Source organism: Lampris incognitus, chromosome 1 (genome assembly GCF_029633865.1).
Source record: "Lampris incognitus isolate fLamInc1 chromosome 1, fLamInc1.hap2, whole genome shotgun sequence".
Taxonomy (NCBI): Eukaryota; Metazoa; Chordata; class Actinopteri; order Lampriformes; family Lampridae; genus Lampris; species Lampris incognitus.
The window spans coordinates 121,521,552-121,547,936 of NC_079211.1; the positions used below are offsets into that span (position 1 = coordinate 121,521,552).

Below are 26,385 nucleotides of genomic sequence, written 5' to 3' on the forward strand. Positions count from 1 at the left end.
ACAGCTGAAGCCCCACCACAGCTAATAGAAACAGCTCCCCTAGCTCTCTCACAAGGTGTTTGTGTACCTGTGTGTGTGTCGGTGTGCGCATTAGCCTATCTCTGTGTGTTTGTGTACACTGAACTTGTGTCTGCATGCATTTTGTGAAAGCGTACCACATCTGTCTCTGCTTGTGTGTGTGTGTGTGTGTGTGTGTGTGTGTGTGTGTGTGTGTGTGTGTGTGTGTGTGTGTGTGTGTGTGTGTGTGTATGTGTCTATGCAGGCGTGTGCGTGTGTGTGTGACTATGCAGGCGTGTTTACCCCATGTCTACAAGAGGAACAAAAAGTTTGCCCATTTAACTACTTAACTCTCCATGAGCACAGTGTGCGTAATGTGTTTATTTCTTCATATATTGTTGGTTTTTGAAATTGTTTTGAATCGTTTTTAATGTGATTTATAAGGATGTGGTTCTGTATGGTAAGGTGTGGTACTGTGTGGTAAGGTGTGGTACTGTGTTTATATTTTACAGACAAATTAGAATCAGTATTACAAACTGTCTCCATCTGAATGGATGGCACTTACTTTGATGTCCATATGGTCCCTGCTATTTTCATTTCTTTCTCTGTAGCTATTGCAATTTTGAATGTCAAATGTCCAGACTAGCTGGCCTATCAGTCAAGAACATAGGAGTAATGGTGCACTAATGAAAATGTTCTGTTGAAAGTATTAATTGTTGTTATGGGTTTTTCCTTGCTGTCAAACATCACTACAAGTATATGAACTGCAAATTAGCCTGCTCAGAGCACTTTACTGTATGTTTGGGATTTTGACCAAACTAGTGTTAAGAATACATTCCAGAAACCTAAATGGTTCATTCTCCTCAAAGTGTCCACTTTCCTGAGAATTTAGAGGTTCAGGCTTTGACGAGTATAAGTTTGTAAGAATTTACCCTTGATAGTTTGTAATTATATCTGAATTGTAAGAATTTCCCATTGATAGTTTGTAATTATATCTGAATTTCTCATTCTTTCTTCATTGTCCTCTACCTGGACCCTTTAAATGAAGAAGCCAAGATGATACATCTCAACCTGTGGGCCAGCCAGCCGATGAGAACATCCTTTACCAGTGGACAGGAGCTCTGGACTCAGCTGTGAGACACACTCAGTATGGTTACAACTACCACCAGACTGACCAAAGAACTGAAATCCAGAGCGAACACCAAGGCTACGTTGAAACCAAAGACGATGGCCAGCAGAATGCCACGGGTATCTATGCTGATTTTACAAGTGAGCAGGATGGGAATGAGACCAGAGTTAGTGCTGATTACAGCTCGGATGGTCCAGGACAATACAAGGGCCATGTTCATTACAACAATGATGATGAAAGGCATTGTGGAACAGCAGAAAAAACCCAATACATAATAAAAGGTCATTTTGAAAATGACTCCAACAGTAAAAATGACTCTGAATATGACTGCTATCAATATCTAGTAAAGGACCAGAGTCAGCATGAGTCAGGCTACACCCATTTCTGTCGTAAGAGTGAAGACCATGCCCGGTATGTGCCAGAGGGATATGCCCACTTCCTGCTCTCAAGGTGAGTTTGAACTTGTGCAAGCTCATACAATGTCACACGGTAGACCTTTTCTACTGTGTTTTTGCCGTGCTCTCCCGGCCCATTATCTCCCTCAGGAGTCAGCTGTCCCTCTTTATCTGACTGAGGTAGACTTATAATAAGTTACTAAAACACTTACCAAGGCCTGTGAATTAAGTTACAGGCTGTTGGTAATTTCCACATTTTTGAGTAGACTGTAATTTCAAGATTTACCATAGCACCTCAGTAATCTTGAATAAAGGAAGGAGGTACAAATTTAAACCACTCTTGATATCTGCTTCAGCACCAGTGCACTGTGGAGTGTCTCAGATGTCTATTCTTCTCTCGCAGTTTTTTTTAGAAACCCAGGGCTAATTTCTGATTCTCATTTAGAAATTAATGATCAAGTAAAAATACTATTACTACTACCATCAGCACTACTACTGCTACTACTACTACTACTACCATCACCACTACAACTACCATCACTACTATTACTACTACTACTACTACTACCACTACCACTACCACTCTTCTCCTGGATCGCCACCTTGCCATGACAGAGAAGCTTGCATGTATCAATGATCCCAAGAGCTATGCCGTCTGGAGCTTCGCTCTTGGTAGGGTTACCCAAGGTAAGATTCCAAACAAAGCACGATCCAACAAAGACCTCAACGGCGGAACTGGTGGAAGATGTCTGCAGGTCACAACAGCAGTGAAGGCGGATAAAGGCTGCAACAGAGGGTGGTCCCCAATGGTCTCGGTTCTCCAAGCTGTTGGATTCTGGCCACCTCCTGCCAAGAGCTGTGTGGTGGCTGCAGACACATCAGCCACTCCACGTAAAAAGCTGTCACACGCAGGCATCCTCCCATTTTGCAGCTCCAGGATCAACTTCTACACCCACCTGAAGAACCAGAGGGACCCAGACACAGGACGGTCATACTCGAACCCGAGTGACTGCCGATGTTGATGATGACTACCACTACTCATCATCATCAGCGGTCACTCGAAATGAGTATGACTGTCCCATCTGTTAGGTTGTCTACTTGTGGGTCTTCAGATGGTTGTAGAGGCTGATCCGCGATCCACATACTTTGGTGCAGTGTGGACAGGGGAAAGTGGTGATGATTGAGCCATTTTCTCTCTGTCCTTGCGGTGCTGTCGCTTTCTCTCTGCAGCACGGTGGAGTTCCATTTCATGACGTGCAGCTCCTTCCTGCATGGATTTCTTCCAGGAGCACCTACTCAGTGCTATGTGTTCCCAGTTGCTCGATGTGGTCTTGAAATGTTTCTTTTGCCCGCCAGGATCTCACTGACCTTCCTTCAGCTGGGAGTACAGGATCTGTTTGGGGAGATGTGTGTTGGACATGCAGATGATATGACCTGTCCATTAGAGTCGGTGCTGCATTATTGTGGTGATGATGCTAGTCATGTTGGCTTCTTCCAGATTGCTGATGTTGGTGTGTCTGTCCTTCCAGTTGATCCTCAGGATCTTTTGTAAGGATCTTTGGTTGTATTGTTCCAGGGCTCTCAGGTGCCTGCTGTATGTGGTCCATGACTCTGCTCCGTACAGCAGGGTGGGGAGAACAACAACTCTGTAGACCAGGAGTTTTGTTTGGGCCTTTAGGTCTCAGTCTTCAAAGACTCTTTTCCTGAGTCTGGCATAAGCGCCACTGGCACAACTCAGGTGATGGTTGACCTCAGAGTCGATGTCAGCTTTTGAGGAGAGAAGGCTGCCGAGGTAAGGGAAGTGATCAATACTTTCAAGAATTTTGTTGTCCACTTTTATGGTGGGCTGGGTAGATGGCTGGTTGGATGGAGGTTGATATAGGACCTGGGACTTCTTGATGTTTAATGCTAGACCCAGGGTTCTGTGTGTCTTGGCAAAAGCATTCAGGATGTCCTGTAGGTCTTCTGCGGAGTGTGCTGCGACGGTGTTGTCATCTGCATACTGAATCTCCATGATGGTGGTGTTGCAGACTTTGCTCTTGGCCTTGAACCTATTAAGGTTGAAAAGCCTGCCGTCAGTTCTGTATAAGATTGGGATCCCCTGTGGCAGTTCTTCACTATTGAGGTGGAGTATGGCAGCAGTAAAGATGGCAAACAGGGTGGGTGCAATGATGCATCCCTGTTTTGAACCCTGTTTCCACAGTGAAGGGCCCTGACACACAGCTGCTGTTGCTGAGCACTGTGACTGACATGCTGTCATGTAGAAGCCTGAATATTCTGATGTATTTTTCAGGGCAGCCATATTTTGAGAGTATGCTCCACAGAGCCTGGCAATCAAAGGCCTTTGGCAGGTCTATGAAAGCCATGTGCAAAGGCTGCCTTTGTTCACGGCATTTTTCCTGGAGTTGGTGTGCTGTAAATATCATATGTGCTGTACCTCTGGATGGGCAGAAGCCACACTGAGATTCTGAAGAATACCTTCTCAGCCAGTGGTAGCAGCTGGTTTGCGAGGACGCGAGCGAGGACTTTGCCTGTTGTTGACAGGTGTGAGATGCCCCTGTAATTTCCTTATTGCGCCTTGTCCCCTATCATGAATATAGCCACTATTAGAGCATCCCTGAGCTCTGAGGGAAGTTCTTCTTTTTCCCAGACCTTGAGCAGGAGGGTGTGGATGTGGTACAGGAAATCTGGTTCATCTTCATTTAAGATCTCAGCTGGGATCCCATCCGGACTGGCAGCCTTGTTGTTCTTAAGGCTCCTGATGGCATCTTGAACCTCTGTCATGGTGGGAGGTTCCCCAATGTCTTCTCTGATGAGACTCTGGGGAATGTGGCTGGCAATGTCTGGTTCAGCTGTGCTGTTGCAGTTGAGGAGTTGCTGGAAGTGCTCCTTCCATTGGGCATTAATGGACTCATTGTCCTTCAGCAGCTCCTGCCTGTCCTTTGCGCGCAGGGGGTTTGAGCTGTAGTTGCTAGGACCATAGATGGCCTTAGTAGTGCTGAAAAGCCTCTGGTGTCACCAGAGCCTGCCAGTCGCTAGATTTCGAGGGCATTTTCTGTCCACCAAGTGTTCTTAAGCTTCCTCACCCATCTCTGGGCGTTCGCCTTGACTCTAGAGTGACCACTCTTTTAGCCTTGCAGGTTACATAATTTTGCCAGGCACCAAAGGTTTTCTTCTCCTTGTAGATGAACTGCTCTATTGTGTCATTGTCATCAAACCAGTCCTGGTGTTTTCTGGACTTGTACCCAAGGCTGGTTTTGCAGGTGTCGAGGATGGTGGATTTGAGCAGGCTCCAGTGATTCGCAATGTCATCAGGATATTCCTATTAAAGGGTTTCCCCAAGAGAGGCCTGAAGCCACTGCTGGGTGGCAGTTTAATTCAGGCTTTCAAGGTTCAGTCTTGGTTGGATCTGCTTCTTTTGAACCCTCCCCTTCCTCTTGATTTTGATGGACATAGTAGAGCAGATGAGGTGATGATCTCTCCAGCAGTCATCTGCATTGATCATGGCCCTCGTGATGTTCACATCACCATTGCAGTCCCTGGTTCAAACAATGACATAGTCAAGGAGATGCCACTGTTTGGAGCGGGGGTGTCTCCAAGATGCCTTAAATTGGTTTTTCTGGTGAAACAGAGTGTTAGTGATGTGAGCTCGTACTGAGCACATTTACTAATAAGCAGAACTCCATTGGAGTTGATGTTTCCAATGCCTTCCTTTCCTATAGTGCCCTTCCAGAGGTATTGATCCCGGCAGACCCTGGCATTTAAGTCTCCTAGAAAAATAATCTTATCCTCCTTGGGGCTCCTTGACAGTGTCTCGTTTAAGCAGGCATAGAGGTCTCTTTTACTTCCTCTTCAGAGTCTAAAGTATGGGCATAGGCCCTCACAACTGTTGTCATCTGGTTGTTGGCGAGCACCAGACAGATGGTCATGAGACGCTCACTGATCCCCACAGGAAGTTCAGACCGGTGGCTGATGATCTGGTTCATGATGGTAAGTCCAATGTCATGGCTCATCAGCAGCTTTTCCTTTCCTTTCCTTTTCCTGCCCGTCGGGTTTCAGAAAAGGCAGCTATGTCATTCTGGCATCCCAGTCTCTGGCAATGATCGCGGTTCTCCTCTCCGGTCTGTCACTGGTTGCACTATCCATCAGTGTGTGCACCCTCTAAAGATCATGTTTCTATGTTTCTGACCACATGTAGTGATCCCTCTGGATGTGGTAGGCACGAGGTTTGAGGTAAGGCATTTTCAGGGCACCATTTCTAGCCCCTTCCCCAGGTGGGGTGAGCGGAGTGGATCCTAAAGAAGGCTGCTCAGTTATAGGTGCAACTACTGAAGGGCTCTTTTTACCTCTTTCCAAGAGCCCAGCGACTGAATCTAGCACCCACCGCCGGATGTGCCGGCTCATGACTAGGGGCTTCCAGATCTCACAATCCTGCCCCCGTCGCCACTTGCCGGTCACTATAGGACTTAATCTGGCATGTTAGGGTGGATACCCTTTATATAGAGAACACCTATGTGTGACTTTGTTTAATGTGGGGAAACTGGCACACAGACAGCTACCACATGGTCCCCCCCCCCGCCTTTTTCTCCTCAATTGTATCTGGCCAATTACCCCACTCTTCCGAGCCTTCCTGGTTGCTGCTCCAACCCCTCTGCTGATCCAGGGAGGGCCGCAGACTACCACATACCTCCTCCGATACATGTGGAGTCGCCAGCCGCTTCTTTTCACCTTACAGTGAGGAGTTTTGCCAGGGAGACGTAGCGTGTGGGAGGATCACGCCATTCCCCCCAGTTCCCCCTCCCCCCAAACAGGCACCCTGACTGACCAGGGGAGGTGCTAGTGCAGCGACCAGGGCACATACCCACAACTGGCTTCCCACCCACAGACATGGCCAATTGTGTTTGTAGGGACACCTGACCAAGCCGGAGGCAACATGGGGGATTTGAACTGGAATCCCCGTGTTGGTAGGCAACGAAATAGACCACTGCGCTACCTGGACGCCCCCATCACATGGTCCTTGACAGATCTGGGTCAGGATAGAGTGGCATGGAGTCTAAGATGACTGGGGCCCGTTTAGTGGTCTAAGCATCGGCTTTGTGTCGATGCAGTTGCCCACTGGGGACTGGGGTTCGCGCCCCGGTCTCGTCAGATCCGACTATGGCCGGACTCGATGAAGCAGCAATCATTGGCAATGCTGTCTTCGTGAGGGGGGCGGAGTCGGCTTGTGTTTGTCACGTGAGTTCGTCTCTGTATGTCGGAAAAAACAGTGGTTCGGCCTGGAGTCGCCTTGTCACGAAAGTGGGGAGGCGTCTCCTTCGAGACTGCCGGCCGGAGAGATGCAATTAGTGAACGCATGCAGTACGAGGGTGGGTGTTTGAATTAAAATAGGGATCAATTGGCCACAAAATTGGGAGAAAAAAGGGAAAAATCAGAAAAAAATTTAAAAAAAAAGATGACTGGGGCCCATTTCTGCTGCAGCCTTCATCCACCTTCCCAGCCTGTTCTACCGTTGAGTTCTTGGTTGGAATGCTCTTTGTCCGAGACTTTCCCTTTGACCTTACTGCCATAGGTGACCCTACCAAGAGCATAGCTCCAGACGGCATTGCTCTCGGGATCTCAGGACCACGCAAGCTTCTCCACCACAACAAGTTGACAATCCAAGGAGAAGCGTACTACTACTACTACTACTACTACTACTACTACTACTACTGCGGCTACTACCATTGCGGCTACCACTACTTGGAACTGTTAAAGAACTACCACTGTTACTACTACTACTACTACTACTACCATCACTACTTCCACCACTGCTGCTACTACTACTACCATCACTACTTCCACCACTGCTACTGCTACTGCTACTACTACTACTACTACTACTACCAAAACTTCTACCACCACCACTACTACTACTACTACTACCAATACTACTACTACTACTACTATTGCTACCACCACTACTACTACCACCACCACCACCACTACTACTACTACTACTACTACTACTAATTTTATCATGGGTTTTTTTCTGGGGTTTTTTCTCGGTTCTGTCTGTATGAGTTATTCTGTTTTTTCTTTAAAGTAGAATTGTTAAGATGAATACTCCTAAACACAGTAATTCAGAAGTATCTCAAAGTAAGCACACACATAGCCACACTGACACACACATATAGCCACACTGACCCGCCCCCCCCCCCCCACACACAGCGTTTTTAATGTTTTGAGCTGCAGTACTCTCTCTTGCCATAGGGGGGCAGAACAGGACCTCTTAATATCTAGAAATCTAAAAATGATTTACTCTCTTACCTTCATTGAAATTTGCTTCTTCATTTTTCATTGGCGTTTTCGTTTGCTATAGAACAACAAATGACCGATAGATTGAGCCTAATATACTTCTCTTATGTAGGATTTCGATAACTTGTCAGCATCACTTTTGAATAAAGAGTCATTACGCTGGGTGTAGCAATGGACAACATTCCTTGATAATGGGCTATACAAATAAAACTGGCTTGACTTGCAAGGTAACCTTTAAGTTGTATTTAGTTGTTTAATTATTGCAAACCGCTCAGCATTTCTCATTTGACATGACGTGTGTGTGTGTGTGAGAGATAGGTAGATGTGTGTGAGAGATAGGCAGATATGTGTGTAAAGGAACTGACGGTTCTCTCTCTCTCTCCCGCTCTCTCTCACACACACACACACACACACACACACACACACACACACACACACACACACACACACACACACACACACTTGGAACTGTTAAATAATTAGATTCTTTAAACGCTAAACAGAACAACCACAGCAATATGCTGTTGTCTTACATTGTGGTTGCAACAGGGTTATCAAATCAGTCTCATAAAACCAGTCTCATCACTGGTCTACAAAAATATAGTTTTTTTTTCTTGCATGGACTTTGGAAACTGTTTTTGGCTAATTTTGGGCTGCTGAATCCAAATCTGAGCTCAGATTTGCTTTATCACATCAAGTTTTTGTGCTATCTGTATGCTCCTTATTCAGGACTTTACAAAAGTTGACCATCTAGTCTGGCAATCTTGGTGGGGATAAAAATGACCCCTATTCATTTCCTAAGTAATTTCATGCTAGGCTGAGTGTTTATTTGTCATATCTTTGAAATACATTTATTTTGTCATGTAATATCACATGTATTCTAAATCAACCATTCATGATCATGAATGGTTGATTAGTGTGGATTTGAAAATGGTGAACTTCCTTTTGGGGCAACAAGGAGGTTACACCAAATACCCTTGTTTCCTATGCTACTGGGACAGTAGGGCTAAGGAGGAGCACTGGGTGAGAAAGGAATGGCCATCAAGGAATAGTTTGATATCTGGTGACAAGAACATCATTAATGAACCACTGGTTGATCGGAAAAATATCATCCTTCCACCATTGCACATCAAACTCGGTCTGATGAAGCAGTTTATTAAAGCTCTTGATCACACAGGAAACTGCTTTGGCTACATGTGTTCAACCTTTCCAAGTCTTAGCGACAAGAAGAAAAAAGCAGGGATATTCGACGGACCTCAGATCAGAACATTACTCAAGGACCCACACTTCGTTATGACGATGACCGCTGTCGAAGCTCGAGCATGGAATGCATTCACTAATGTGCAGAATTTTCTTGGGAACAAGAAAGATGACAACTACCGAGAGATTGTGGAGGAGCTACTCCTTAGTCTGCAAGCGCCGGGGTGAAGAATGAGCATCAAGGTGCACTACTTGCACAGTCACCTGAGCAAGTTTCCAGATAACCTTGGAGATGTAAGTGAGGAACAGGGTGAACGTTTCCATCAAGACATTAAAGTGATGGAAGAACGTTATCAAGGTCGTTGAGACTTAAATATGATGGCAGATTACTGCTGGAGTTTGATGAGGGATGTCCCAGATGCTGTATATAAGAGATTGTCCACAAAGAGGAAGTTTACCATGTTGTAATATGATTACACCTGTGCCTTTGGATACTTACGCTTTCAAGTACCGGTACTTATTTTCTTATATTCGCAAATTTTTGCATTTATTGCTGCATTTTGAATGTCGTCAAAAGTCACAAAACTGCTTTGAGTTTGAGTGATGCCTTGTATTTAAGTGATGTACACCATGTTAAGGGGAACTTTTTCCTTCTATATATTAGTTTAGTGAAATTTGTAAACTTTTCATACATTAAAAATATTGAGAAAATGTGTAAAAATATGTGCAAGCCAGCATGGATTAAATATTAATGTATGATTTAATATTGTAATTGAAGTAGGTACCTTTCATTGTAATCATTTTTGCATCTTTCGATGTTCTAATGCAAGTGTTTTTTAACTTCAAGTGTAAAATTGCTGTTTTCTCAAAATAATGATTTTTCATAGTTCAAAAATCTGATGTGATAGGCAAAAACTAATGCCAGATTTAGATTCAGCACCCAAAAGTTAGCTAGAATCCGTTGAAAAACCCCATGCAAGAAAAATTGTGTTGACCAGTGAATCTTAATAAATCAGGTATTAAATCGTTCAGTCTCACATGCCACAAAGTTCAGCATGTTCACATGTGCCTCTGCTGGCTAATTTTCCTGCCAGTCAGCTAGCCATCTTGTTGACAGTATAATGGACGGATGACAAGTGGATAAGTAAAAATTATGGCTTGCAAAAGTTGACTGTAGAGTGTCTGTGAATGTTCTCATTCATCAGGTCATGGTTATCCAAAGGAGTTGAATCAAGTGCAACTGGACTTGGTCTATATCCGTGAAGACGTTTCGCCTCCCATCCAAGAGGCTTCCTCAGTTCATGCCTTTCTGACTAGACCAAGCTAGTCTGACTGGCTGGTGATGAGACTCAGAATTTATCCTCTAGGAGTCGTCGTCAGAGCTATTGATATGCGTGGCTCTTTGTGATCCGATGTTTACCAACGCCCGTCGCTAACAGAGCCATAGATATGAGTGGCTCTTTTGTGTACCGATGTTTGGCCGCGCCCGTCGTTATCGGAGCTATTGATTTGCATTTGTTTAGCAGCGACAGTCGTTGGTGGTTTTAGTTTCGACTTCGTTATTCAGTGGTCATGAGAGTCGTTGGAGCCGTTAGTGACTGACTGTTGTTCTTTGAGGCTAGGCTTCTTGAGTCTCCTGGGTAGAGATGAAAGGACGGCATTGTAGGTGGGAGATAGGTGGTGTCGCAGACCTCCTCCTCTGTTGAGGGATGGTTTTTCCAGTTTCGCATAGATGGCTTCCTTCACCCCTCTTTCAAACCATCTATCTTCTCTGTCCAAAATGTGTACGTTGCTGTCCTCGAAGGAGTGTGTCTTCTCCTTTAGGTGTAGATAGACTGCTGAGTCTTGTCCTGAGGAGTTTGGCCTTCTGTGTTGGGCCATCTGTTTGTGTAGTGGTTGTTTGGTTTCTCCTATGTATGGGTCAGTGCAATCCTCATTGCATTGTACAGCATACACCAGATTGCTTTTCCGGGTGTGTGGTACACGGTCTTTGGGATGAACCAGTCTTTGTCGGAGTGTGTTGCTGGGTTTGAAGTATACCGGGATGCGGTGTTTGTTAAAAATTCTCCTGAGTTTCTCGGAGACCCCAGAAACATACGGGAGGACTGTGCTCTTCCTTCTGTTCCTTTTCTCCTCGTCGCTCACCTGGTTGGTCTTTTTGGAACGTGTTGCAGTTTTCACAAAGGTCCAAGTGGGGTAGCCGCAGGTTTTTAAAGCTCCCCTCAGGTGTTTGTGTTCTTCTTGTTGGGCCTGAGTGCTGCTGGGCACATTGTCAGCTCTGTGTTGCAAAGTTCTGATGAGGCTCAGTTTGTGTTCCAGAGGGTGGTGTGAGTCGAAAAGTAGATATTGGTCTGTGTGTGTAGGTTTCCTGTAAACCCCAATGTGGAGGCTCCTGTCTTCCCCGATGTGGACGTCACAGTTCAAGAAGGGCAAACTGTTGTTCTTTACATCTTCCCTTGTGAACTTAATGGTCTTGTCCACTGGACAACAATGGACAACAGTCCTTGATAATGGGCTATACAAATAAAAGTGGCTTGACTTGCAAGGTAACCTTTAAGTTGTATTTAGTTGTGTAATTATTGCAAACCACTCAGCATTTCTCATTTGACATGACGTGTGTGTGTGAGAGATAGGCAGACATGTGTGTAAAGGAACTGACGGTTCTCTCTCTCTCTCCCACTCTCTCTCTCTCTCTCTCTCTCTCTCTCTCTCTCTCTCTCTCTCTCTCTCTCACACACACACACACACACACACACACACACACACACACACACACTTGGAACTGTTAAATAATTAGATTCTTGAAATGCTAAACAGACCAACCACAGCAATATGCTGTTGTCTTACATTGTGGTTGCAACAGGGTTATCAAATCAGTCTCGTAAAACCAGTCTCATAAAATTATTAATCATTAATTTTGGTATTCAATAGTTATAATTGTTGAGCCATTCAAGTTGATGGAATAATCACTGTTGCACCAATTGGAGTACTTTACTTGGCAGAGGATAGCTTCAGTGAGTACTGTCAAAAAACAGGCACGACAATGACTTACTTAAATGAAAACAATTTATTACAACGATCAATAAAAAAAAAGAAAAACGACTAATACTTATCAGTTACAATGAATAGTTGAGAAGCAATATGATGATCAAGGGACAACAGGTGATGTGAGGTACCGAGGCTGTGCAAATACTGTGTGTGTGTGTGTACACTGAAAGGAGGAGAGCACATGGGATGATATGTGTGTGGCACACGCATATATGTATATGTGTGTGTGCGCGCGTGTTGCAAAGAAATGCGTGCCGCAAAGAAGTGCGTGCCGAAAGAAGGAGGTGTTTGTGAGAGAAAGGCTGTGTGATGTAGGAGTGTGATAACCATAGTGGTGAGAGAGATAGGGAGGGAGAGAGAGAGAGAGAGACAAGCTTGTTTCATGCGGTGTCATACACTCATCAGCTGCCGATCAGCTGCTGAATGCACGCACGAAACAAGCTTGTTCTGCAATGTATTAAAGATTTTTTTCCTACATCTATCTTTATATATATATATGCTGTTTGGATGGTGGAAGGGGCACTCGGCTTACATGCAGGAGCATCTCTAGTCTTGGTCACTGAGGTAGTTGAAAACTTTACAGAGGAACACTTTTACAACACACTAGGGAGACTGATATTGACTTGAATGTGGCAAAGAAATCTTATGTCTTATTCTTATCTAATACCTTATTCCGATTTTATGGCATCATTTTTACATTGCTATATTCCAATGTGTGCCCCCTCCCCCTTTATTTTTGCACTGTTTCTCGGGAAGTCCAAGCCTCGTGTCATTACACATATAATCTGACTATGTCTAATGACAAAGTTGAGTTGAGTTGAATTGAATTCTCTCTCACACTTTTTCATAAACCAGAATCAACATCTAAACCAGTTGCAGTGCAACTCAAATGTCCCAGACTGAGTCTGTCCCACTAACAAGAAATTCATTGTTACACAAGTCAGGTATTTCTGATATAGAACAATGGCCCTATTGATGTGAAAGTGCTCATATGCATGTATGTGTGTGTGTGTGTGTGTGTGTGTGTGTGTGTGTGTGTGTGTGTGTGTGTGTGTGTGTTCCTCTTTTCCATATTTACATTGTGGGATTTTGTTTTGCTCCATTTTACAAGTGTAACAGCCCACCCCTTTTGTGCCAAATTATAGACAACCCCTGTAACTGTTTGTGCACATTTTGTGTGTGTGTGTGTGTGTGTGTGTGTGTGTGTGTGTGTGTGTGTGTGTGTGTGTGTGTGAGAGACACATACGCAAACATATTGGGCACTTATCCGGGTAAAATCCAGGTAGTAGTGCTATTATATGACTAAAATAAGAGTGACCAAATAACTGATAATTGCATTTGTGTGTGTGTGTGTGTGTGTGTGTGTGTGTGTGTGTGTGTGTGTGTGTGTGTGTGTGTGTGTGTGTAGATGTGTATTTGTGACTGTTTTTATTAGAGTCCCTAATCACAATATGTGTGAGAAAGAGAAAGTGTGTGTGTGTGTGTGTGTGTACGTGCGTGCGTGTGTGTGTGTGTGTGTGTGAGACACAAACATATGGGGCACTTATCAGGGTAAAATCCAGGTGGTGATTTGATACTGTTATACGACTAACATAAGTGATGGTGAGAGAAGATTGAGTAAGGTAGATAAAGGGGTTTGACCTAAGAGTGTGGCCAAATAACTGATAATTGCATTTGTGTGTATATTGTGTGTTTGTGTGTGTGTGTGTGTGTGTGTGGGTGGGTGTGGGTGTGTGTGTAGATGTTCATTTGTGGGTGTTTTTATTAGAGTCCATAATAATGTGTGAGTGTGTGTTAACGTCTTTCAACTGTATGTATGTTTTGGAGAGGTTGCAGTCCCCCTGTCCACATCTATGCATATGGTAGAGCCAAATGTGAGGCTGAAGTTTGAGTGAGTAGGCAACATATTAACAATTGAGTCTATTAACTCACACTAAAACTCAAGGCTTGTAGCGTTTTATGATGTTGTGTTGTTGGATTAATTGCAAGATGTGAACGCTATCATTTCCTCATTGTCAAAAGTTTCTGTCAAACCTAAGTATGGCATGAAGAAGTCAGCCATTGCACACTACTAAAATTAGAAAGGTGATTAAATGCATTATGTCACCAGGTGCCACAGAGTTGACATTTTTACTGTCCCACTTACAACCGTTTTACGATGCCATTTGTAGGACATGGTTTGTGTGTGTGTGTGTGTGTGTGTGTGTGTGTGTGTGTGTGTGTGTGTGTGTGTGTGTGTACATTTCTTTGTGCTGCTTCCCCTATTGTTAGCGCTTTTATGCTAATGAGGGTCTGGTAGAGGGGCTTTGGCTGGGGTGGGGTGTTAACACTGCTGGGTATTGTCTCTGCAGCCTACACAGCCAGCCCTGCGAAATGAAACAGTGAGTGTCTCACGGTTTCTCAATGCAATATTCTTTATCTCCAAATACTTGTCTGCGGATATTAAACTGTTCTGTCTGTGTCGTTGGAAAAATGTGATTTTTTTTGTAGATGATTTTCTTGGGTTTGTTCGGCGCTGTGTTATGTCTAGCTGTACCTATAGTGGTGGTGTTGGTGGCGTTGCTGGTTTATGGGATTTCTCACTACTGTCTCGCCATGCCTCTGCTCAGGCCCTCTCAACAGCAAGACGATGCAGCAAAGATGATGCCGACGATGAAGACTGCTTCTAGTGAGGAAGGTGCAGATCGGACGGGAAACGGACAAGGTGAACACATAGCTAGTAAAGAGATACTAGCTTGACTGATATATCCTTGCCTGTACTTGAAACCTTTTAGTGTTTTTGTATCAAGTTTATTCACTTAAATATAATTTACACAGTCATATATGTGTATTTATAAGAGGTTAAGTGCAACACCCATTTGTTTTTGCAGTGAGTTGCTTCATGTTGTTTGTTGAAAGTTTGGCCATTTGTTTTTTCAGTTCTTGATGTTTTAAGGAGCAGTTTTGATTATACTTTCAGGAAGTGTGGAGGATATTGACAGCGGCTTGCAGTAATGGCTCTTATTTAACCAAAAAGACAAACTAATCATATAGAAAACATTACTGAAGTGCATTCATTTTTATCTGCATACATTGTTACTACTGATACCTATTTTCTTATATGATCATGAGATGTTTGCATAAAAAATCTATTTATAAATATAATCAGTTCAAACACCTGCAAGCGTATCAATCCTTTACTTTCACAGCGTATTTCTTGCAGATGTGCCATTGTTTCAAGAGCTGTCTCAAGGGGTGGGCGTTGAGATTAGGAGTTGGGATTGGTGGTCCAACCCAATGGAGGGAATGGTATAAAACATGTTTAAATTGCTTTAACACAGAGATTTCAACATTTTCAGAGCTTCAGATATTTACTTTAGCTGTTGTGGGACCCAGGCTGCCATCTCACAAACACCTTGTAACGTCAGCATTGGTGACTTTAACATCATTACCTAAATTAGAAATTCGAATGGTCCTCAAGCAGCTCAAATGGAAACGTGTTCAAAAACCAAGTACGGATTTTCAAAAGTGAAATGGTTTCAACTGTTTTTTTTCCTTCATTTATGAAAAGTTAAAATTCGGGAGATAAAACATCACAATCCCATAGCACCATTGCTAGGTAGGTTCCACTAGCAACAGGTGTACGGCACTTTTGTTTGTACTCATCCATAAGGAAATGATGTCGTTTTAGTAAATTTGATATTTTTGTTTCTCCACCCAGATCCTTCCTCCTCCCTGGATCTGTCAGGAGGGTACAATCAAAGGAGGAAGCTGGTGGCTCCACCCATGAATGTGTCATTGGACCACAGTGATGAGTCCCTGCATTCAGATGATGCCCTGGACACGGGGGACGAGGCCCTGGACACAGGGGACGACATCAACATAGACGACTTGGACACACCTGATGAGACTGACTCGGGGGAATTCAGCAGACATGGTAGATACCTTTAGATTTATCCATGGAGCTGCCCACAGGACACACACACACACACACACACACACACACACACACACACACACACACACACACACACACACACACACACACACACACACACACACACAAACACTTATACCTGGACAGGGAAACATGAAAAGAACACACATGCACAAATATACAAAATACGCAAACACCTGCAAATGATAATAAACTTTATTTCTATAGCATCATTAAAAACAGTTTACAAAGTGCTTTGACAGACACAGCAAAAGACAAAATTAAGGTTAAGTCAAGATAACGTTAAAACAAGAAGACAAAAGATGAGAAAACAGAAGTGTGTTGATAGAATAAGATGGTAAAAGAGATTAAAAGGCAGTAAAAACAAAAAAGTTGTAAATATAAATAAATAAATACAATTAAAAAAACCAAAGCAATAAAAAGATGACATTGTGGCAGGAATGAGGAAAAACACAGGAGACCAAGGCGAGTTTGATGTTTATTCCTCAACTCCAAAAACCAACTGCAGCAGGAACAACCCTGCACCGGCGAGCCCGGGAACGTAAACCATGCCCCCAGCTCACAGTCCTGCTGGGTGAGAGGCATAGTGTCCGCCACACAGCCCCCCCCCCCCGAACACCCAGAAGGGACTCCTGGAAAGAAAATTAGTGTCTCACTGGAGGCTTAAGCAGCCTGCCATAACGGCTGCGCCGTCACTCAGCCGAAACAGTAGGTGAAACACAGTCCAAAGCCGGCTGAGAAGCAGAACGCTGAACCCGTGAAGACACTGCCGGGGTCCTGGAAGGAGGACGACCCCGACGGGGAACCTGGGCCGGAAACACAACTTCGCCTGCCACCCTGTGCGCCGGTTTAAGCCTATCAAGCGTGACACGCTCCCTACGCCCACCCATATCTAGGACAAAACCCTTAGGACCCGTCTCAAAAACCCGAAATGGGCCATCGTATGGGGGTTGGAGGGGCGCGCAACAGTTGCATGGCCCGGCGTGTGGACTGCTGGTCCAGCGCAGCGACGACCAAATAGTATCTGGAGTCGTCCGCGGAGATTCCACGCAGGTGAAACAGCGCCTCGACATGCTGGAACCACGAGGCCGGGTTGCTCTGCCAGAACTCTGGGAGTTTCACAGCCGCGGCGAGAACGGCCGGCTGTGAGAGTTGGGGCGGCGTGGCCGAAGTGGATTCACACTCTTCTGCTCCAAACATGTTCAATTCGGGGTCACCAATGTGGCAGGAATGAGGAAAAACACAGGAGACCAAGGCGAGTTTGATGTCTATTCCTCAACTCCAAAAACCAACTGCAGCAGGAACAACCCTGCACCGGCGAGCCCGGGAACGTAAACCACGCCCCCAGCTCACAGTCCTGCTGGGTGAGAGGCATAGCCCCTAGTGTCGGCCACAACATCACATAAAAGCAAGTCTATAAAAATAGGTTTAAAGAAGTGATTTTAAAGAAGTCAGTGATTCTGCAAGTCTTATCTTCTCAGCCAGGTGGTTCCAAAGCCCTGACAGTGAAACCAGGGTTACCTTTAGTGCTAAGCCACGACTTTGGAGCGACCAGAAGGGCCCCGCCTGAGGATCTAAGGCTGCAAACGGTCTCATATGGGGTCAACATTTCTATCATTTAGCCTAGGGCGAGGCCCGGTTGTGCTTTAAAAGTGATCAGTAAAATCTTAATTCAATTCTCAATCAAACAGGGAGTCAATGGAGAGAGGCCAGGACTGGCGTGATGTGATGTCATCTACTAAAACCAGTAGGAAGCCTAACTGCTGCATTCCGAACCAGTTGGAGGCGAGAGCATGACTTTTGGTTTATGCCAGAAAGGAGGGAGTTACAGTGGTCAACTGTAGAGGAAATAGAGTGGATGACTTTTCCTGGTCGAAGTGTGAGAGCATCATCTTAATTCTGGAGATGGGTCCTATTTGAAGGAAGCAGGACTGAAAAACTGGACTGGAAAAACATCTTAAATGAAATTCACCCCAGGGCCCACCAGGTCCACATGCATGTGGTCGAAACGTCTGGCCGGGATCGGAAATGGTTCGAGGGGCGATTTAGTGTGCTGGTGGACCTTAGCGCGCTGACACGCCACACATGCAGCCGCCCACCCCTTGACGTCCTTGCGGAGGCCAGGCCAGACGAACTTGGAACTGACCAACTTCACTGACATCCAAACTCCAGTATGCGAGAGGGAGTGAATCGATTCAAAAATCGACGGCGTCAGGCCACTGGAACAACGGGGCAGGGACGGCCGGTGGAGACATCGCAGAGGAGGGCAGAACCGCCTTCCTGCATCACAGCATCCTCTAGCTTGAGACCGGTACGCGTTGACCTAAGGGCAAGGACGTCCGGGTCGCTGGGCTGGTCGGCAGCCATAGTGGAGACATCCACACCGAGGTGCACAGGACACACAAGCACATGCGACAGAAAATCAACAACAGGGTTGGACTTCCCGGCCACATGCTGAATGTCTGTTGTGAACTCGGAGATGGCCGCTAGGTGGCGCTGCTGACGAGCAGACCATGGCTCAGTCACCTTGGACATGGCGAAAGTCCGCGGTTTATGATCCACATAAGCTGTGAATGAGCGACCCTCCAGCAGGAAGCGTAAATGACGGGTTGCAAGGTGCAGTGTCAGCAACTCCCAGTCAAAAACGCTGTATTTGCGCTCGCTATCTCGCAGTTTGAGGCTAAAAAATGCGGGTGGCTGCCACGCATTCGCCACGCGCTGTTCAACCACAGCCCCCACGGCTATGTCAGACGCGTCGATTGTTAAAGCTATGGACGCCGTGGGTGTGGGATGGGCGAGGAGGGCAGCGTTAGCCAGGGCGCACTTACCGTCAAAGGCCTGGACCTGTTCGGGAGTCCAGTCGACAGGGTCGTTAGCCTTCTTAAGCTGCAGGGCTTCGTAAAGTGGCTGAAGGAGGTGGGCAGCGCAAGGGAAGAAACGGTTATAGAAATTCACCATTCCCAAGAATTCCTGCAATGCCTAAACAGAGACTGGGCAGGGAAATTCCGGCACCGCTTGCACCTTAGAAGGCAACGGGACCGCACCTTGCGGCGAAATGCGGTGACCCAAGAAGTCAATCACCGGCAGTCCAAACTGACACTTGGCCAGGTTGACTATCAGGCCGTGTTCGTCCAGACGACGGAAAACCTGTTTCAGGTGCGCCGGGTGCTCTTCAGCTGACGGACTAGCCACTAATATGTCGTCGAGATAAACGAACACGAAAGCAAGGTCACGCAACACCGAGTCCATCAGCCTCTGAAAGGTTTGCGCTGCCCCCTTCAAGCCAAATGGCATGCGCACGAACTCAAAAAGCGCAAATGGGGTGATCACTGCGGTCTTGGACACGTCCTCTGCGCGCACGGGAACCTGATGATAGCCGCGCACCAGGTCCACCTTAGAGAAAATAGTGGTACCTGCCAGGCGTATGGAAAAGTCCTGTATGTGTGGGATGGCATAGTGGTCATTGGTGGTGACGTTGTTCAGGTGGCGAAAGTCGCTGCAAGGCCGCCACGACCCATCCACCTTTGGCACCATGTGAAGCGGCGAGGCCCACGGGCTCTTGGAACACCTCACTTATACCCAGACGCTCCATGATGGCGAACTCCTCCTTAGCTGTAGCCAATTTTACTGTGTTGAGGCGCCCGCGCAAAAACTGGCGGTCCCAGAGTGGGAATGAAATGTTCTACCCCGTGTTTAGTAACCGCGGTGGAAAAGGCAGGTGTAGTCACCGATGGAAAATCCGCCAGCAAACACTGAAAAACATCCCCTAATGCTAAAAAGTTAGCGTGTGTTAACGGCCCGGTTCCCCCTGTCTCGCACGGAAAAGTGGCGAAAGACACAGTATCAATTAAACGGCAGTTTGCAACATCAACCAGCAGACCATTAGCACACAGAAAATCCGCACCGATAATAGGAACAGTAATGGCGGTGACTACAAAGTCCCACTCGAAATGGCGCCCGCGGAAACAAACAGTCACCAACCTTGTGCCAAACGTTGCAATGGACGTACCGTTAGCTGCACTCAACTGTGGGCCACCGCCTTCGGCCGACCTGTCTGTCTTAGCAGGAGGGAGTAGGCTCTTTTGCGAGCCTGAGTCCACCCGAAACCGTCATCCTGACATCGAGTCCATAATGAAGAGCAGCTCACTACGTCCGCCAGCGCCCACAGCTGCTACTGAGCGCTGGCCCTGGAGTTTCCCGGCGCCTAAAACGTGCATGGAGGGACGCAGCGCCTAGCCTTGCCGCCGAACCTTTGGTGGAAAAAACAGAGGCCGCTGTGATGTTCCAGTCACACCCTGACCACTTAACACCCAATTGGCCAAAGAGCTAAAATGAAAGTAGGCCTATTGCTCAGAAACTGGTCACTTAAAACTCTGTAAAACTCCATCAAACCTCACACAAAACTATTGAAACTGCAAAAAGCAAGTTACCAAGGAATATATTTATAAGCTAAAAAGATAACTAAGTCAAAACACCAAGGCAACACGAATTATTTAAGGACACACTAGGTGAAAAACAGCTACAGCTAGAATAAGATCCCACTAGTTCCACTAGAAACCAGCAGCAGATCTATAGAAAAAAGGACTAATACTCAAGCAGTTGGAATAAGACTAATAGCAATTTGTTAAGGAAGAAAGATGATACTTACTCTAGTCTAGATGACCCAGTAATTCAGAATCACTCCAGAAGTTAAAATGCACCGACCAAGCGCTGGTTTCGGTCGATAACAACTGCCAGCCAAAGAAGCTGGCATAAACTTTTAATATATGACATGTTGATTTGTAAACTGGAACTCACGTTTCACGTAAGTTTTCTGTCACGCCACCACCAGGAGATTCAGCACCTTCCGACCAAGGAGCAGGAGAGGGGACCACTGATGCTACCCTAGAATCCAGTGTGGCTGAGGAGCGCAGCGACAGCCGACTGTGGAGGAGTGTAGTGATTGGAGAACAGGAGCATCGCATCGACATGAAATGTATTGAGGCGTACCAAAGAGTCATCTCTCATGGAGGTATGTACATGCCTACAGCCATGTTTAGGCACATAGACCCCCCTCCCCCAGCACGCACACACACACACACACACACACACACACACACACACACACACACACACACACACACATACACACATACACACACACACACACACAAATACACATATTCATGATTTGTTAGCTTTGTGTAGAGATTTAGTGTCTTGCACAGGGAGATTTCTGGAGAGAATATGTGTATCAATGACTACATTTGCATGCGCACAATAATTTGTGAGCCACACTGTACCTGAGCAGAGCAAAGTACCACGAGTGGAAAAGGCTGGAGCTTTTTACTGCCCACACCAACAAGTTGTTGTTTTCTATTTAGTGGGTATTTACCTAGGGAAACAATTTGATGTCTTCCATGTTTAGCTTGTTCATGTCCATCCATCCATCCATCCATCCATTATCCAAACCACTTATCCTGCTGTCAGGGTCGCGGGGATGCTGGAGACTATCCCAGCAGTCATTGGGCAGCAGGCAGGGAGACACCCTGGACAGGCCTCCAGGCCATCACAGGGCCTTGTTAATGTACAGGGGAAAAACTGAACCCAGCAAATTAACTCTGACAAGTGTAGATACAATGAATATACTATGAATATTGTGAACAGAGTTAATAAATAGGATTTAAAAAAAACTAAGTACAGACAGGAATATTAATGAGGCAAACCTGTTAAACTTGTTTCATTTAATAAATACAATTTTGTTTGTGTGTGCGTGTGTGCCTCATTTTTTCCCCTCTATCACCAGAGAAAATATTAGAACAAGTGCAAATTGTGGGACTCCGGTTTTGTGATGTAGGTAGAGCACGCACGACTGAGGGCTCCCAGTCTACTTTTTGACAAAACTTGTTTTACCTAGCTTTTCCTTTGCAATTTTGACAAATACGACCTCGTAAGACTTACTTTACGATATCTTGCAAAATGAGCCACTGTAAACGCGCCAAACCAGCAAGTAGCATCGACAAAACTCCAGCTAGTGCTAACCGTGCAGATGCTAACATTTCCAAGAACGCAGCCAAGAAGCTAGCAGCATTTGCTAACAACCCTTCAACAACGACAGAAACCGGAGATACCACAGCTGATATGCTCATTTCCATGGATTAGCTGTCTGCAGAATTCGAAAAGCAGAGGATGTCACTTAGGGATGATGGTTCTTTCCTGATCCAAGAGTCCACTAAACCCCTACAAGCCTCACTGGACTCCTTGCAGGCAACACTGAACTCGTTCCAAAAGTGCCTTACCTCTGTGGAGTCTGTAACCAACTTTGAACGTTTAACTGCAGCCGAGTCCATCATCAAAACGCTCTGAACCTAAAACCTGTCTCTGCAGGACCGGATCGATGACCTCGAGAACCGATCATGGAGGGCCAGTCTCCATGTACTGAACATTCCTGAAGGCAGTGAGGACGGTAAAGATCCGGTGAAGTTCATGTCGGAGATACTAATGCAAATAATGGGTCCTGATGTCGTTTCTGCACTGCCTGAGCTGGAGAGAGCACACTGGACACCGACCTTAAAATCCGGCCGAGGGACATCCCCCTGCACGTTCCTGATTTGCTTTTCCAGATTCCAGCAAAAGGAAGCTGCATTGCGCCGGGCCAGGAACCACGAGCTGAAGTACCAAGGAGCACTAATAAGGGTTTATCAAGACCTCAGCATGGCACTCGCTAAAAAGTGAGCCACATGTAACAGCATCAAACAAGCTCTGTACCAAAAGAACGTGCAGTTCCAACTACTGTACCCGGCCGGCTGCGCGTGATGTACGGAGACGACTCGCACACCTTTGACTCCCCTGATGAAGCGCAGAAGTTTTACGATCAGAAGATAGCTTAAAAAGTAGGCTAGCAAAACGGCTGTTTTGAACTACACTGGTTGGAGACTGTTGATTACACGGACTGATTTGAAAATGGGTAGGTCTATGTTTACCGTTTGAACTCACCCTCTCAACAGCCCTGGGACTAAAGGTATGGTCGCTCTCGTTGTATTATTGCTGGGCTACGTTAACTCATGTATGTTCAGCTTACTCATTATTGAGATGTCGCCTACCCTTTTTTCTCTCTTTTCTTTTCTTTTTTGTATTGCCATCATAGGCTTTGCCTTCATACGTATATTGATTGTTCACCTGGCCTACAGATGTTGTTCGGTTCAGTCTTTCATTTATTTTTTCCTTGAGTATGATAAGCTCTTAATATGGGTTAATATTAATAATATAATATAATAGGGCTATGGGAAGGGGCCCCCCTAGTTTTTTACAATGTGTATTCTCTTTTGTTTTCCTTAGAGAGGTTATTCATGAGGCTGTGCATTCTGTTACAACCACTTACTTATCTTGTCATTGTCATCACTGTTACTCTACCGTTCCTGGCTAAATATGGAAAATAGAACTAGTAAGGCTGGTGTACGGTTCATCAGCTGGAATGTAAAAGTTTTAAACGGGCCTGTAAAAAGAGCTAGACTATTCAATCACCTTAAATATTTAAATTGTGAAATTGCATTTCTTCAAGAAACTCACCTGTTGGTTAAAGATCAAGTCAGACTAAGAAAAGGTTGGGTGGGCCATGTGTTTCACTCAAATTTAAATTCCAGAACACGTGGAACAGCTATATTGATACATAAAAAAATCAGTTCAATGCATCCACTGTTATTTCAGATCCACAGGGACGTTATGTTATGGTTTCTGGGCTCTTGTTCCACAAACCTGTCATTTTGGTTAATGTTTACACCCCAAATTGGGATGATGATAAATTTATAGAAAGAGTCACTTCATTAATACCAGATTTGAACTCAAAAAAATTGATCTTTGGTGAGGATCTGAACTGTGTAATTAATTCAGTACTAGACCATCCTAATCCTAAATCCACAGCCCCTTCAAAAATGGCCAAATAACTGTCACTCTTTATGGATCAGATAGGAGGTGTCGACCCTTGGTGTTCCTTATTTCCACAAAATCAATCCTTCTCCTTCTTTTCCCCAGTTCATCAATCATATAGTAGAGTATGTAATATCCATAGGTCAGGATATAATGGTATGATCCAGTAATGGTCTAGTCCACCACGACGCTAGGTGATGACGTCACTGACCTATCCTGGAGGTCCTGGACTGTTCCGTTGGCATCTGGACACTGCTTGGCATCCTGTGCGTCATATTCTTCATAAATGTTATGTTCATTATAATTCTGTTATCCTCTTTCAATGTTGTATTATGTAAATTGCGTGAACACAACATATATTGCACGCTGTCCGTCTTGGGAGAGAGATCCCTCCTCTGTTGTTCTCCCTGAGGTTTCTTCCTATTTTTTCTTGCTGTTGAAGGGTTTTTTTAGGGAGTTGTTCCTTATCTGATGAGAGGGTCTAAGGACAGGATGTTGTGTTGCTGTTAAGCCCACTGAGGCAAATTTGTAATTTGTGATATTGGGCTATACAAATAAAATTGAATTGAATTGAATTGAATTCAGGAAATGCACCAGATGGAAATGATTGTGTATGCATGGTAGACCACAGTAAACACGGAACACCAAACGTTATTTGATGTGTGGACATTGCTTCATTCGAGACACTGTAGAGTGACTGTTAGGAGGCAACCCTTTTAAATATTACATGGTGTCAGAATCAACTCACTAGTGCTCATATCGACCTGACGACGAGAGAGGAGGCTACCGGTGTTCCGATGCCACGGATGGATTGGGACTCGTCCAACCTTCCCGATGCGTGGAGAAAGTTTCACCAGCATGTGGAGCTTATGTTTGCCGGATCACTAAGTGCAAAAAAGAGGAGGAAAAATGCAGCTACTTGCTGTTATGGATTGGAGAGAAGGGCAGAGACTTCTTCAATACATGGACTCTCACTGCAGATTGGGAAAAGGTATTGAAAACCAATTATGACATCTTTGAAGCCTACGTAATGCCCAAAGCTAACCTCATCTTTGCACGTTATAAGTTCCAAGAAAAGATGCAAGGCGAAGGTGAAAATTTCGACCAGTTCGTAACTAAATTAAGACTGCTAGTGAAAGACTGTGATTATCCTAACAGTGATGAGATGGTCAGGGACAGAATTGTGTTCGCCACAAACTCAACAAGAGTGAGAGAAAAGCTTCTCTGTGAAGGTCCAGAGCTAACACTGGAAAGGGCTATTGACATAGCACGATCACACAAACTATCACAGCAGCAATTAAAAACAATGGATTTCCCCACAGCAGGCATAATGAACCAGTCTGTAGATGCAGTTAGCAAGAAGCCGTTCAGAAGAGGACAGGCACGTCATGACCGCAAAACTGTAAACAAAACTGACGCTAACAGTGCCATGCAAAACAAAGGATGTGGTGCGTGCGGAGGAGAGCACAGCTGCACTGAGGAATGTCCAGCAAAGGGACGCCAGTGTAACAAATGCAAAAAAAACAATCACTATGCTAGGGTGTGTAGGACACCACCACAGCACAATCAAGCACAATATAAAGCAAAGAAAGTGCATGCTATTGCAGAGTGCTGAACAGCAATCAGAAGATGAACTGTACATTGACACTATAACTAAACAGCATGAAAACACAAATAAGGAACAGGCCTTTGCAGAATTGGAAATAGGCAAACAGAGGCACAAATTAAAGTTTAAAATAGACACAGGTGCCCAGGCCAACATAATACCAGCAAACACATTCCAACAACTGTTTGGAAATGTAGTGCTAGGCCCACCATCCAGGCTTTCAGGATATGGTGGGAACACACTCAATGTGAAAGGTGCCTGTAAGTTAACCTGGAGGTACAAAAAGAAAACAGTAATGCTGGATTTTGACATAGTCTGTGCAGAAAGCGCTCCCCCTGTCCTAGGCATGAGAGCATGTCTAGATCTGAACATTGTCAAAATAGTGCGTATGGTCAATGCGCCGCCAGAGCCAAACATGAGCCCGATGGATGAGTATGCGGATGATTTTCAGGGCATTGCACTGTTTCCTGGAGAGTGTAGTCTTCGCCTGAAACCTGAAGTAACACCAGTGGTGTGCCCGCCTTGCCGCATCCCATACGCTTTGCGCAGCCGACTCAAAGACGAGTTAGATGAAATGGAGAAAATGGGCATAATCCAAAAGGTCACTGAACCAACAGAATGGGTTAACTCACTGGTGGTAGTGGAAAAGCCCAAAACAGGAACGTTCAGGATTTGTTTAGATCCTCACCCCCTAAACAAAGCCATCCAGAGACCCCACTATCCACTCCCTACTCTAGATGACATTACGGCAAGACTGGCAGGGGCACAGTATTATAGCGTATTAGACTCCAGGTCTGGTTACTGGAACATAAAACTCAGCGAAGAGTCATCCATGCTAACCACATTTAACACTGTCTATGGCAGATACAGGTTC

The 26,385-nt window shown here is 45.2% G+C and overlaps 1 protein-coding gene across 3 annotated transcripts in view; it reads left to right on the plus strand.

The window, feature by feature from the left end:
* Positions 1-1,555: 1,555 nt before the first annotated feature.
* The window catches only part of LOC130119043 (protein prune homolog 2-like), a 61,892-nt gene continuing 37,062 nt past the window's right edge, over positions 1,556-26,385 (plus strand). Inside the window, exons 1-4 of one of the 3 annotated variants that reach the window (XM_056287435.1) lie at positions 1,556-1,576; positions 14,673-14,767; positions 15,764-15,979; positions 20,832-21,011. In XM_056287435.1, coding sequence (XP_056143410.1) covers positions 14,704-14,767; positions 15,764-15,979; positions 20,832-21,011 — 460 coding nt within the window. In that variant the 5' untranslated portion in view covers positions 1,556-1,576; positions 14,673-14,703. Of the gene's footprint in view, positions 1,577-14,510; positions 14,768-15,763; positions 15,980-20,831; positions 21,012-26,385 lie in introns of those variants that run through there. The other 2 variants (XM_056287425.1, XM_056287414.1) reach the window with 2 other exon arrangements.